Below are 15,145 nucleotides of genomic sequence, written 5' to 3'. Positions count from 1 at the left end.
TTCTGATCACAAACCAGGTAGAATTTTAAGCCCATGTCTTTTCAATCTTTCCTTGCTTTAGTTTGGGGGTTGGCAGGTCACCAACGACCAATTCATAGTCATCACTCTCAATCTCATGGATTTTAACATATTTAAGCAGCTTTAACTTGCCTGAAGTTTATTGAATGGTTTCCAGGAAACCAGAAGAGTAGATTTAACAAAGGAACTAAATAGATGTAGTCAAAACTGCAAAAATGCTTTTGATACTTTTAACATATAGTTTCACAATCATATTATTGTACCTAAAATGTACTATCCTTCTTTACTACTGAAGCTCTTTGATGAAGATCGCAGTGTTTGCATGCAATTAACTGAGCAAGATGTGTCCACTGGAGATTACTTAATGGCATATCTTTGTAATAATCCAGGTTCAACAATCAGCCCTGCAGATATTTTCTTCCATGTAGAGTTTATGAGATCAATCTAGATTTCAATATGAAACAGTAAGATATCACCCAGAACTTTTCAAATCTGAAGAGCCCAAATTGCAAGAAAACTGAGTAAAGGTTATAGGTTTCCTTATTAAAATTGTGTTTTTAAAAGAATAACAACAAAGCCCTTGTTTTTTCTGAGTTCTTTCATGAAGCCTTATGAACAAGTGCTGTTCTCTGGTACATCTAGCTTTAAGTTCAAATACACAAATATAACACAGAAACCTTGTAAAGTACTGTTGACTAACTCATTACAACTTCAGCATTTGATCAACTTGAATTTCCCTTAGAAAATTTTGTCATGCTATTTGTTGTAACATTGGTGACAGGTTTGAGAAAGAGACTGACCCTTCCACAAGCACACAAACCAAACTGGTAATGCAACTGGACCATCAGAAGACAGGGTCATGGGGTGTAGCTCCAGCTAAATTGTTTACTGCCCAGTATTTAGTGCAAAGTAAATTAATAGTGCCAGACACTAAATATAGAACAAAAATATGCCAATTAAAAGATAACCAAAGAGCCCTGGCCAGGTGACTCGGTTGGAGCATTGATCCCATACAGCAAAAAGGTGCCAGTCTGATTCCTGGTTGAGCACATACCTAGGTTGTAGGTTCGATCCCTGATCAGGCCACGTATGAGAGGCAACCAATCAATGTTTCTCTTCCTCTCTCTAAAATAAATAAATATATTCTTGGGTGAGGATTTAAAAAAATGTAACCAAAGATGTTCACAAACTACAGAGTCAACAAAAGTCGTATCAGCTGTAAATCAGCTAGTTTGCATCTTACATCTTGTCACCGTAAGTACCATCATGTTCCCAGGGAACTCTGTTTTGAGTACTGCCAGGCATATATTTGCACACTGCCTGGCATATATTTGCACACTGCCTATTTATAGGAGAAAGAACAAAATAGATGACATGCCTTACGAGGTGCTGATTTCCTATGCTCAACCAAAAGCTCAATAATCAACTGTCAATCAACCCTATGTTGGCAAGAAGCTGATTTGGAAGTCTACTCATCTAACATTTTATGATTCTATAGGTTCAAATGTTTCTGACAGCAAACACAGAAAAAAGTTAAATATGTAGAGCTTAGTGATTTGAAGCCATTTGTTACTGCCTACAGTCAAAACAGGGTATAGATTTTTGTTTTGTAAGATTTTTAAAGATATCATTATAATGGTCTGTCTTTATAAAATAGTTTAAATGCTCTCCTATCCAGAAATATAAACATAGATTAAATGACTGTAAGTTCTTTTTTTAAGGTACATAATTATAAAATTGCTTTTCAGGGTTATGAAGTCTTTCTTTGGTAATTAAATTACATCAAGAGTATAGAAATTTCATTTTAAATAAAACACGCAATGTTAATAAATCTGTTCCCTAAATATTTTTAAAAGAATCTTCCAACTTTCAAAAAAAGTAATATTAATAAAAGATTAACCAAGTAACAGTCTCCTATGCTTTTATCATTTCAACTCACCAAACATTTATTGAACATCTATTATAGATCTTGCACTGGACAGGCAAGGAGGAGATTAAAAATTTAAAAATGAATTAAATATAGTTTGCTCTTAAGGAAAGTTTATAGTTTCATAAATGAGAAATGCAAATGCCCAGCAGTGATTATGGCAATTACTGAATGCAGATTTTTTGAAAAGTGCTTAGGGAGTAACAAGAAATGGATCCTGATTGGGGGAACTCAGGGAAGTTTTCATAGATGATGCAACATTTGAAATATCAAAGTTCTGGTAGGGTTTCAACAGGTGGAAAAAAGCATTCCAGGGAATAAAAAGAAAATGAACAAAGACTAGTGGGTGATCTGAAAGAGCACATAGAATTGTTTTTGGTTTGATAAAGATCCAACTTTCATATAGATATATATGGATTTGAATTCCCTCACTTCACTATTGCTTAAGTTAATCTACTTGTCAGTCAGTTTATACAAGGAAAAAGCATTGGCCAAGTAATACTCATCAACTTTCAAGATATAAGAATTACTGACACATCGCTTGCCACCAATTAGTAAGCATATTTAATGAATGGTTACCACCCCTCCTAAAGGGCTTAACAAAGTGACAAATGGTCCTTAGGCTTCCTTCATTGTTTTCTAGACAATTTCTTCAAGACAAACAAAAACTTTTTCATCAGCCATTGGTCATTAGCAAGGTTCCAAGTTACTCAGCGTCACTAGTCCATGACCAAGCAGTCATGAATTATATAGAACTGGAAAAAATCTTAGTAGTCATTTGATCAATTTGCCTTTTATAAAAAAGTAAACTGAAGCTCAGAGAGGTTGAGTGACTTACCAAAAGTCACAAATATGAGAGACTGTTGACTTCTGCTGACACTGTTCTTCCCCCTTGTCACTCTCCCGAGTTAATCTAACAGCATGGTGGCAATATTCTCAAGATTCTTCATAAACTGTTGAACTTTAACCAAATAATGAACTATCTCTAATACATATCATTGGTACATTCAATTCTGAATAGATATCTTTATTTTCAGTATTTCTAACCAGGAAGAATAACATTTTAAAAAGCCAAAACGTTTAAGACCTCATAAGATGTATAAATTTTTGTACAAATGTATAAATTTTGGAGAAGTGGTTCTCAGTGCCAACTTTATATCAGAATCTCTGAGGGAGCTTGAGAGAAATTGTTCACCCACCAAACTTCCATTTGACTGGCCTGAGGTAGGGCTCTGGCAAGATCTTCTTGTTTGCTTTGTTTTGGTTGTTAAGGTACAGCTAGCATTTACAGAGTAGATACGCAACTTACCAAGCTTTGCTCAAATCAAATCAAATTATACATCTATATACTTTAATGGCTTGAACTCCTTATAATTTTCCAAAAGAACCTTAAAAAAGATATACCCCAGTCCTCAAAGGATTTTCTTCTGTAACTTCATTTGTGGCCTAACCGAATTGAGTATGTGAGGGAGGGAAAAGAGTCTGAGAAATAGGAGTCATCTTTAAAGACATGTATTTTTTATACTTTCTCAAATTATGGGGGGAAAAGAGGGAGGGGAAAAGCTGTTTTATTTGGGATGATCACAAATTCTATATATTCAAGATCTGATATAGAACTTGCCATTTAAAAAATTGAGAAAACCGGTTTTTTAGAATTAGATTATAGTGTTATGTACTATTTAATATGTATTAGTCACTGATTCCTAATAAATGATCTGTTTCCTCATATAACTTTATTAAGATTTCATTTTTAAATTGCCAATATCGTTTTTAGCAAGAGTCACATGTAAACAGTCCTTACCCTTAGCTTTCCTCATCAGCTTCCCTAATTTCCTTTTCCTTTAGCTATTTCCCCATTCCCACAAGTTGTCTTTCACCTTTTGTCCATGCCAGAAACGGCTGTTTTACTTTCCTCCCACTGCACAACTCAATATCCTCTTAATTAATGCAAACTCTCTCCTCCTGATCTAAATATCATATTCCAGTTGCTCAAGTGAAATCTGATTTTCCAGATGATCAAGTAATAACCAGCCCTACAAATATACTAAAAAACAAAAGCCTAACCCCTAAAAGCAGGTCTGGGTAAGACTGGGTCTCAGCAGCAGGAGGATGGGTGAGGCAGCAAGGTTCTTGATGAGTCTGCAAATAGCAAAAAAAGAAGAGCTTTTCTCGGGGGCCTGAAGCACAAGGACACCTGCAGAGTTGGCTGGTAGAAATCAGAGGTAAATATAAAAAATACATGTATTTAGGTACACATGTGCATTACAATTGTATACTAGCAACACCTCCCAGCTGATAGCTTAGCAATAGTGGCGTTCTGGTACAGTATGGTAGATTTCAAGAAGATAGAATTATATTGGGGTAAAATTGGGGATTTTTTCCCATCATTACAAGCAAAACTATAACACGTGTTGTACTGTTCTCACTGGGTATTTCTTAAAATAAACAGTATGAAATAGTTTCCCCTTAGGGTCTTTTTACTTTGATGCTAAAACAAAATAAAAATAAAACAAGAATCAATGCCTTGTATGTACTTACTGAGGACTTGTTAAAAGAACAAAGCAAGATAAAAATTTTTCATTATTATATTTCTTTCCTGATACTTTAACTGCTTAAATGTTATTGACAGAGATTTCATACCCATGCCCTTCCCCCCCAAAAATACCCAAAGGAATTCTGCATATATACTGAATTTTTCTTTCTAGAAAGACGCTAGCTCCGTCTAAGCATCTATTTCTGAATAAGATTCTTTACTGCTATACTATCTTACCATCCATAAGTAAATTCAGCTTGATGACTAGTTGATTACTACTCTTAACATTATATAAAACATATTTTTCCAATTAGGAAACACATCATTTAAATGTACATCCTTAGTACATTTTAAATCTTCCTAGATTAAAAGCAAGCACTGTTCATGTAGAGATACAAAAATTCCAAAGCTGGTGATATTTTATCTTTCCAGTTTCTCAGACAAGGATACGGGCCATTCGGGGTCCCCATGGCTATACTTGGGTCACATCAGTATTCCACTCAAAAATGTTGCTTAATCTCCTAAATAATGCAAATGGAAATACCTCTTTAAAGGAGAACTTTGCACTAACACTCCTGGCTAGGATACCACGAGGGGGTCGGGGGATTAGACCCACATCTTTTGTAAATTGGGCCTAAAATTGACTCCAGATTTGTGACTCATGGAAAGAAAGTCAGTTTTAATATAGATGTGCTTTAAAAAAAAAAAAGGCTATTATTCTTAACAAGTTACATATTGGGTATTATTCTTTAAAAATGAGTCATAAAATATCTTTTTAAGTACTTAAAGTCATGAATATGTTCTACTCTTTTACCTCTGCTTGAATGTAATTTTTCATTTTCCAGGAAAGGATACATTTTCTAACTAACCCTGTTAACCTAATTACTCATAAAGAAATACCAAAGGCGTCCCTGACATCGATACCTCCACAAAGAAGTGTATCTGTGCACATGCACAAGAGCTTATTCCATCCATGTAGTTCATCAAAACTGTAACTTTTAATTAAAAGATTCCTTTAAATACATGTAATCCCTAGCAGAAAAATTTATAAAAAGCACGGGAAGTTTGCAAACAGTAAGACTACCCTACCCTCACTATTATTTCTTCATCCATATACTTAAATTCAAAATATTGACTTAAGCTTAAAAGAATAATGGTACTTTATTTAGTTGTCTTTGTTTGATCTTAAATGGAGATTGTGATGAAAATGCTTTCTATCTTAAAGGGAACCTTTTATCCTACTCAGAATAATTATCTTGTAAGATTAAAATCAGTGAATCATACCTAATTAAGATTTATAATTTAGCATCATTCCGGTATATGATCTAAGAGGAAGAGTTTACAATCTTCAATTTGAAATGGAAAGGGGGGGAAGAAGTGTACAGAAGAGAAATAAAACAGCTATTTGGGGCATTCCAGTGCACTATATTGCCACATATTTACCCAGATTCCTGGTTTAATCGTCATTCAAGACAAACATTTAATGTGAAAATACAACATACTAAAGGATAGAAGTCAGGTGGGAAAAGAAAGTCCCAATTTAAATTATACTACAGAATTTGTACATAGGTTATACAACCTAGAACGTTAAAAAATATGTATTGTGGCTAACTGCCTATTAAAATATTTCAAGTTCACAATGTCTTTAATGCAAAAGACTCCTAAACTGAGGGGTGAATTTATAATTAAGTGGGACACTGATGTCATAGTTATTTCGAATCCTCCTTCTATTAAAGTACATGTCAACCGAGAGAGCAATGCCTTGTTATTACACAGGGCAAAGAATTTACTTCTTAGAGGGTCTCATATATAGTATTTCTCTCCACGAAGTCTAACAAGGCATTGAAAATAAGTTCAATATTTTTTCCTCTTCAGAAATATCTTTAAAGCCCCCCACCCTCACCCCAGTCTTGGATTACATAAATGGACAGTTACTTTTCCGAGGCCTTTGATATCTCCCTTCCTGGCAGTCATCTGATGTGAGAAATATCTTTTGAAAATAAATGGTGCAACTTCAAGTGCCCTCAGATCCATCATTTGCTGGACATTCCATCATATCTCAGTTTCGATTTGAAAAAGCTGCTTGACTTCAAAATTTAGTTTCAGGTATCTCAATACGGAGCTTGATCTCCTTGAGAAGTACCTTAGGCAGCAACAGTGCAAATGTTTTGTCCACCCATCGACACAGACTTCACACCAAAGGGAAAGGAGTCACAGAGGGGCGACCACATTGCTTAGGGGGGAGGGGCTCACTCTAATTCAAGTTCAAAACCAAGTTCACAATTTGAATATAACACACTGAAAGTTTTATATCATACTTATATGAGCAGAAAGACTACATTTCATCTGTACCCAGCTGTCACCACGTGTTTATGTAACTACAATGCCACTTTCTCCTGTCAAAATATCAACGCTGCCACTATGATAACAAGATCATCCCTTCTGTGTTTGCCCCCTTCCCTGACTAGCACTCAATGAGCAGTGCTTTTACTTTTCAATAGTTAGGATTTTCTATGTTTATAGATTAATTAAGATTCCACATTAAAAATACTTATTTTACTTGAGCTTGAGAACACATGTGGTGTCAGAGCTGGGGTCATGCCAACAGAGAAACTCCCGGGTTCTTATTACAAATCCTACTGAAATCCTCACCCCTTCTACTCATCCTGTGCCCGAGGAATACATAGCTAAGCATGTGCCTGTGTACAAATAATTCCAAAACACAGTGTTTCTTTTAAGAATAGCTTCAAAATTCACAAGATATATGCGAGCACATATCAGACAAAAGACAACATGAGATAAAGGAAAATATTAAAGTCACCACATATAGAAAGAGCAGAAGATACCTGAAGGTCCATTTTCCCATCCATTCTCTTACTCCATTAGTATCTCTCTAGGCGGAGGAACATGGAATTATTGTGGCATAGTCTGTCTCCAAGTAGGAGACCTAGCGGCTTCCATAAGCAGGCCCTGGGTAAAAGAGTGTGGGTGGTGAAGGCAGGGCTAGTTTCACTGCTCCGAGTCCTCTGCAGGCCCACAGGGCCCCCCACCCAGAAGGGCCCTGGCACTTGTTTTCATGCTCTGCTGATGCCGTCTTGAATTCTTAATAATTTTTCAACAAGGTGCCCCACATTTCAATTTCACACCAAGCACCAGAATTACGTAGCCAGTCCTTGATGAAAGTGACGTGTGTTACGGTAAAGATAACAAATCAAAAGAACAGCAAAAAGTTGATAGCAAAATCTAGAAACTCATGGCTTCACATTACACTACTTTAAAATTTTTATTTTGAATTTTACTGTTTCCATGAATAGTATTTCCTCACGAACCAGAGCATGTAAGTAGAGGTCACTCCTCCTCAGTTGAGTTTACTGTCATATGCATGTGGCATTTAATCAATTGTCAATTGCTTAAAAAGCATCCAATTGACATAAGGCAAACAGTTGAAGTGGGAAAAGAGATTTTTTTTTGGTGTGTGAAGTAAAATGTAGTTTCTGTTCTCTTGTTTGAAATATATCCACAAGTGGAATGGAAGAACTATATTAATTACCAGCAGCAATCAAAACTCATAGAAAGGGAACTGAGAAAAACTACTTTCAACATTAAGAAACTAAGAAAAAGAAAACATTTTATAGGTATTCCGTAGTAAAAAAATCTTTGTAAGTTATAGATCACTAATAACTTTTAATAGAAGCTACTGGTGATGTGAAAATGAGAACAAAATCCTAACAAGCTGCAAATTCCCCAAGATCGTATATATTAAAAAATACTTTCTAAAAAAGATTTCCTAACATAAAAACATACACACTTAAGTTGGACTTCAGGGTACAAAAAATTTAACCTTGGGCTTTCATATAATAATTCATCATTCTACTTGCAAGATACATCAGTTTCAAAAAATGATTGGAGGCAGTGATACTATCAACGCTTCGTGAAAATCACAGTAGCTGAAATAGAAGCAAACATATCCATTATTCATATCTTTGACATAAACATATCTGCATTGAAATTCTCCTTTGAATTGACTGCTTCTAATAGACCCTGAAACAACAGCCCACCATATGCAATGTTAACAAAGTGTCAATATTCCAGTAACAAGACAACAAGCAGATTTGTTGCATAAAATATGTAAATATTATTAACAGAAAGCGCCATATGATAGCTCATGTTTGGATGGTTTCTGATCACCTATCTTTCCCGCCGCCTCAGTCCTCAGCTAAGGCGACCGTCAACAGGTACCGCACGCATGTGCGGTGCTGAGGCAGAGCCTCCTGCGCAGGCATCTGAGCTGCCTGGGGACTCAGCATCCACCTGCTTCTGATTTGCTGCAAACTTATCAGGACAATTTATTTTTACCCTCCCCTTGCCGACCCCTTATTTCCACTATCTGCATTTCTTGTAGTGAGCATCCCTCAAGTACAATTGCCATTTAAATGATAACATCAAAAATATCAAAAGGATCGCTAATCAACAATCATGTCAGAGCACCTATGCTTGAAATTTCTACCATAAGTTAAATGAAAAGTGAATAATAAAAGGCAAGTCTAGAAAAAAAGTAATAAAATTATAAAATCCAATCATGAAAAGTACTTGCTAAACAGGAATTTGTTTTCAGTCTTTGGGAAAAAAAAAATCTTTCATTTTTAATAAGACAAAAACTTTAGGTAGAATCTGTGTGTGTGAGAGACAGAGAGGCAGAGAAAGAGAGAGGGAGAGAAGGGAAGAGAAAGACGATGGAAAGATGGAACAATATTTGGACTTGCAGTCTTTCAAATAGTATGTAAAAATATTTTCCAAGTTTAATTGATTTTAATAAAACATCAGTTCTTATATATCCCAAAGAAAGCAACAATTATATTAATTGTTGTTTATTGAAAACAAATTTTCCATTGTTTCCTGTGTCATTTATTTATTCTGGCTTATCAATGAGTCAAGATATAAAAGCAGATATGCTGATTAATCAAGTCTTATTGATCAGCAGCATACGTCAATATTTCACACAAATGTCTGCAGAACAATTTTTTCCGATCAAAAATTTATAAATCAAGTTAAATTCTTGGTAATTAAATTTATTAGCGCTACAACAATAACTGTGGTACTTTATAAAAGTAGCATGTGAAATCTGTACTCAAGAATATATCGACCAAAGGCAAAACAGCAAACATTTCTATTAAACCAGATTCTAGCAACAGCCTAGAAAGTACAAAACATAACAGCCTGCAATTGTTTCAAGTACACCTAGCAATTCTACTGATTTGGGACCAGTGAAGCTGATTACTTAATGAGGCAATCATTCAAGGCATCCAAACAGACAAAAATAGGGAATCATTAGCATAGCCGTCTTCACTTTGAGATAAAAAAACTTTGAAAAATGTTGCAGACACTTAAAGTTTTGTAATCTGACTCCATGCTGAGACTAACTGAGCAAAATATTTAAATTCTACAAAGTGACAGCCCAAAATTCAAAGGGAAAAAAGAAGTTAGCTATAATATTATTCATTGATCTCAGGTAGCTAATATTTTAAACTATCTTAGAAATCTCAAGTTTTATACAGATTTTCTCTATAGATTCTTGGAAGTACGACTTCTTTCCTGCCCTCTGGCCATACTCTTGTGCTATCTAAAAGTAATTAATGAGATTTCTGCTGTCTCGTATGTCTGTCATAAGTACCTGCCTACAAAAACATTTTCAAAGTCCCTGCCTATCGTAAATAAAAACACAAAAAAGATTTTCTATTTATGGAAAAAAAAAACTAGTACTAGAAACTTAGCCACTGGAGACTTCAATATAACTAAAGAAAAACACTCTATGTTTTCACTCAGAAGACATCAGAGACAATTTTAAGAATCTCGCTGATCTGGTACAGCCAGGAGAAAGAAAAATATTCTGTTTAAAAAAAAAAAAAGATGGTTCCTGAAATAATTCCAAAGAGACCCTACAAACTGTGTTTTTAAAACAAGAAAAAAGCAAGTCAACTCACATATACAGCTTCCAAACAGAAGTCTTACCCTCTTCCAGGAAAACAACAATGAGACTTTATTGCCCTGCTATGATTCTTTCATTTCAGACATGATTAATTAGCAAGTATTACACTTCCCAAAACTCCCACCACACTCCTTGTGGTCTATCAGCCTAGTTGCTGATAGACCCATATGAAAGAGCAAGTAGCCACCAGCGGTGTAAGACAAGTATCCAAAAACTCTATTTCAAAGAAGAAAGACTTCTCTCATATCTTTGCCTCCCCAAATGAAGCAGGCTGCCTTTAACAGCTTTCACACACACACACACAAATAAAGAAACCACATTTTTTAAAAAAGAAAACAAAACTTGGTCATTTTCTTCACAATACCTTTTAACATTTGAATAACGCATGCAACATATTCAGCATTCACGAATACATGGCATATTTAACCTGTTACCTACCTATATTTTTAAGCTGAAGTTCCGAAAGCTTTGTGAGTCCATGTAGTTTAATATTGATAACTATCCACATGCACAATTAATAAACAATAGAGAAAATGTGAGCAAGCATGTTTTGGGGAATGGTTTGAATAGAAAAATGTTTACTTTCCAAATAAAAGCTAATATGTCACACATGTAATGAAGATAGGAAATAGAAATAAAGGATTAAAAGAAAGGAGGGAAGGAAGAGGGCAACTCTAAAACGTGAATGAATGAAAACTCTAATCTCTGCATATTGCTCCAAAACACTCCTTCAAGTTAAGTTTCCCTTTAATGCCATCTATTTTCAAAATGTCCATGTGAACCAAGAAGCAAGCCATAGCTGAATGTACTATAAATATATATTTTAACCACCAGCCATTTATAAAGGCTGGGGTTTCCCCTTCAACCTTTCAACTGTTGTGTCCAAAAAACTTCACACGTAGTACAATACTAATAAACAGATCTTCTTGGTTCCAGGAAATATTTTAAAAAATCTATTCTGGTCAAAATATCCTTGCTTTTTTTCTGTTGTATTAAATTTGGGATCAAAAACATCAAAGCAGTTTCCACCTCGAACCTAACTTTTAGAGGATCAATGTGACAAGGCAGTCCCTGATAGATGTTTCTCTTGATAAACGACTTGTTCAAAAGAGACATTGTAGCTTTCATTTCCTGACCACAACACACTTTTAATTTGCAACAGCAGAGCTGCCAGAGTGTGAGCACTTGCCCACTTTCCAGCCTTTTAGGTTTGTAGCTCTGGTTCCTTTAGGCCACACATTTGAGACAAAATCTAAAAATAATCCAAGTAATAGAATTACAAAATAGGAGCCACTAATGCCACTTTATACATGTACACAAGTGTCTACTTTATAGATGTATATATAAACTTTTTCTCCCAGAATTCTAGCCTATGATAACAAGACTCCTGAGTGAACATCATTTGCACAACAGGCGTTTAAACACTCAGGGAAATAAATTATGTGACTATTATTTAATAGTAAGCAGAGCCTGGGTGGGGGGCAATTTACACACTTAAATCTGCTGTTTAAATGTCATGAATTATATGATTGCCTAACCCAGTGTGTTTTTTACATATTATTGCAATGATTATTATTACTACTACCCAGAAATCACATTTAAGTATCAATAAGGTAAACAGTCAAACCATCCAATTTCTGCTCTCAGCACATTGTCTGAGATCCGATTTAAAATTTATAAATGTAATATCCTCCTCATCACAGGCAGCAGCCCAATCTGCTCTGAATATATATTACAGCTTTAACATCACAGAGGGAAATCGCCCATCTGGCAATCCCATTCGCTCCAACAGCTCCGGGGGAAAGAAAGCTGTGCTCTCTCCTCCTTAAAACATTTCTCAGGGCAAATTATGTGCATCTAAAATAAACAGTCTTCTTATTGATCGCCTCAAAGTCAACAAGTTCCAAATGCAAAATTCAATCAAATCCTTCCTATCGTGTAAGAGTGGTGGCTGGTGTGTGCTTAGTTCGATAGTCACTGGAGTCCAACCAGAAGCGTCTGTCGCGCGGCGGCTCTCCAGCCCCTTCCCCCGTGTGCACGGCTGCGCGGGGAGAGCAGGACCCGCGGCCACACTGCAGACCCCTGGCAGCTTTGCCCCACTGCTATTTGTTTCTTACAGTCTCCCTTTCCTTCCTTCTCTCTTCTCCACCGCGAAGGCACGGTGCTTGGGTAAATGTAACCAAAAAAAAGAAACAGTTTAAAGTGGGCATAGCCTTCGCTTATGCAAAATACTTTTAACATCTTTTTGTTGTTGTTGTTCCCTCTTAGTCTTAATTGAATATCACAAAGTGTACACACGGCGTGGTCACAAGAGCTATTGAAAACCCCCTCTCACTCCATTTATCTGACCTCTTTTTTTTTTTTTTTTTTGGTAAAGAAAGAGGAAAGAGCGATTTCAAACAAAGTCAATTTCAGTGCCTGATTATTTAATTCTGTCACAGGTTAAAAGTAAAAAGCGCTGACAGGCAGACAAGTGAATGGCAAGCAAAGAAAAAAAAAGAGAAAGAAAAAAAATACCACTGTTCCTTAAAAGGCATTTAAGGACTTTAAGCAATCAAACTATATTTTTATATTCATGTAAAAGATTTCCCTTCATAACTCACCCACATCCCCCAAAAATAACACACACTCAGAAGAACTGATTACTCCACAAAGTGCAATTATTGAGAGAGCCGATAGTCCAGATGCATTAATAGATTAAGAAAAAAAATTCACCCAGTTCTGTGTGTGTACATATATATATATATATATACTTTCATTAGTAAGCAATCTTTCCCCACACTCCCGCCCTCTCCCCTCTACACCCGGCCCCCTCCCCAAAAGAACCCCACACTGAGTTTAACTAATTTACATACCATTTGACTTCAGTGGTTATACAGTGCGTTACTAGTAACATGCAACTTTGGGATTACAGCTAAACCCAGTAAAAGTGGACTCCAGTAATCTATTAATCAAAACTGAAATATATAAACAAGTGATAGCAGAAACAAACAAGCATTTTTGACAGATTAAAATTACATATGTTTTTAAAAGAAAGGAATTCTATATTAGGAGCATCTGCGTCCCAAGCAGGGTCCTCAACGGTCTGACCATGCTATTTAATTTGTCTTTCCTATTTAGATGCAAAGGAAGTAAATTCCAAAACTGACATACCATAAACACTGGTGCTACTGATCATTTCTTGCTGGCAGCACAAAAAGCTGAATTGGATTTCTCACAAGCAGGAATTCCAAAGGTTGCTTTTCATTAAAGCCACTTTTCCTCTCAGCTATCAAATGTCACTGCCTTGAAACGTGGGCCCTTTCGTCAGGTATTCATTTAACCTACATGCATATAATTAAGGGGGAAAGCAACATCAACAAAAAGGGGATCTCAGATCACAGGAGAAGAAAGAAAGGAAAAAAAGCACATGACCAGGAATGCAAGTCCATGTCAATTTCACTCACTCCCATTGAAACTAACAAGAGCTCCGGGGAGGACGGTAATAGGATCAGTGGATTGTATATACCATTAAATTATACATCTTTCTCTCCCGTTCCTCGCCAACAATACGCCCACCACGCTGTACCCCCTCCAAGATGATGTGCTTACATTTTTCTGCAACCGATCTTCTGACATTTTCACGTCCCCCCAGCCACGAGCTTGCAATTTAACCTCAACTTTTTGTGTGTGCAAGATTCTTATTTACACTTCTTATTTACTTAGAAGTTAGTTCCCGAAGAAAGTCTAACCCCACCCTATGGCTCCGCTTTCTTATTTTTATTTTTTTTAATTTATTTTCGAAGTAAAAAAGATAGTCATAAGTAAGCACAATGTAGCGGAAAACGAGATTCTTGCCATCGCGAACTCTTAATCCCACACTATTGTTACAATGATTAAGCAGCAAAAATATGCGTTCTAATGTTTCAGGGCTACTTTGTACAGAGAAATTAGACAGCAGGTTGGCGTACAGAACAGAGACGACTGCAGATTAAATTTAATGTTCACGACACAACTCGAAGATCTTTTTTCTTTTCTTTTCTAAATTACAGGTCTCGGGTTTATTTACATTCTTTTAAAATAAAACAAACAAAAACACAAACAAATTTAAACAGATGGTAGGAAACTACGAAGCTCCTCTTACCTGAACGCGCGGAGCGAAAAGCCGATAGGTTAGCGCAGCATCGATCCGACGTGTTTGCTGATGAATGGAAGCCGGGGTTAAGTGAAGGTGCCTATGATTTGAAATCATTCCAAGTTTTTGAAGGGAAGACGGACTGCAGCCTCTGCCATGTTGGAATTTCAAACCCAAAACAGCTGCTTGGAAGGAGCCAGCATGCCAGAGGCTGGGCGCAGGCGCAGAGCGCCGCCGAGCCAAATTCAAATCACTTTCACACTAAGAGCCAAAGATCAGTTTTCAAAGGAGAGAGGGAGAAAGAGACGGAGGCGGCCGCGAGGGAGCGGGGACGCAGGCAGGGGCGAGAGGCGGGCGCTGGCGAGCGGCGGCCGGCGGGAGCGCCGGGAGGGAGAGGGAGCGGCCCGGGGCCCGCGGAGCCGGCGGGGGCGCGAGGGAGGCGCGGGCGGGCGGCGGGCGCGCGAGCCAGAGACGCGCCAGAGATTCATGGGCAGGGAGGGCTCAATGGCCGCGCCGCGCCGGCCGGCCGGCCGCTCGGGTCATGTTACACGGCCCGGGCCGCGGCGG

The 15,145-nt window shown here is 36.9% G+C and overlaps 1 protein-coding gene across 3 annotated transcripts in view; it reads right to left on the bottom strand.

Annotated features, from left to right (window-relative positions):
- Positions 1 to 14,925, bottom strand: part of FIGN (fidgetin, microtubule severing factor) — a 117,724-nt gene extending 102,799 nt beyond the window's left edge. The window contains exons 1-2 of one of the 3 annotated variants that reach the window (XM_081143385.1): positions 14,588 to 14,925; positions 13,618 to 13,787 (exon numbers count right to left, since the gene is read on the bottom strand). In XM_081143385.1, coding sequence (XP_080999511.1) covers positions 13,618 to 13,642 — 25 coding nt within the window. In that variant the 5' untranslated portion in view covers positions 13,643 to 13,787; positions 14,588 to 14,925. Of the gene's footprint in view, positions 1 to 10,902; positions 10,919 to 13,617; positions 13,788 to 14,587 lie in introns of those variants that run through there. The other 2 variants (XM_081143386.1, XM_081143387.1) reach the window with 2 other exon arrangements.
- Positions 14,926 to 15,145: the final 220 nt, after the last annotated feature.

This window comes from Miniopterus schreibersii, assembly GCF_964146895.1.
Source record: "Miniopterus schreibersii genome assembly, chromosome: 7".
NCBI lineage: Eukaryota > Metazoa > Chordata > Mammalia > Chiroptera > Miniopteridae > Miniopterus > Miniopterus schreibersii.
The sequence above is the reverse complement of the archived record's forward strand: the minus strand, read 5'-3'. Positions and strand labels throughout refer to the sequence as shown.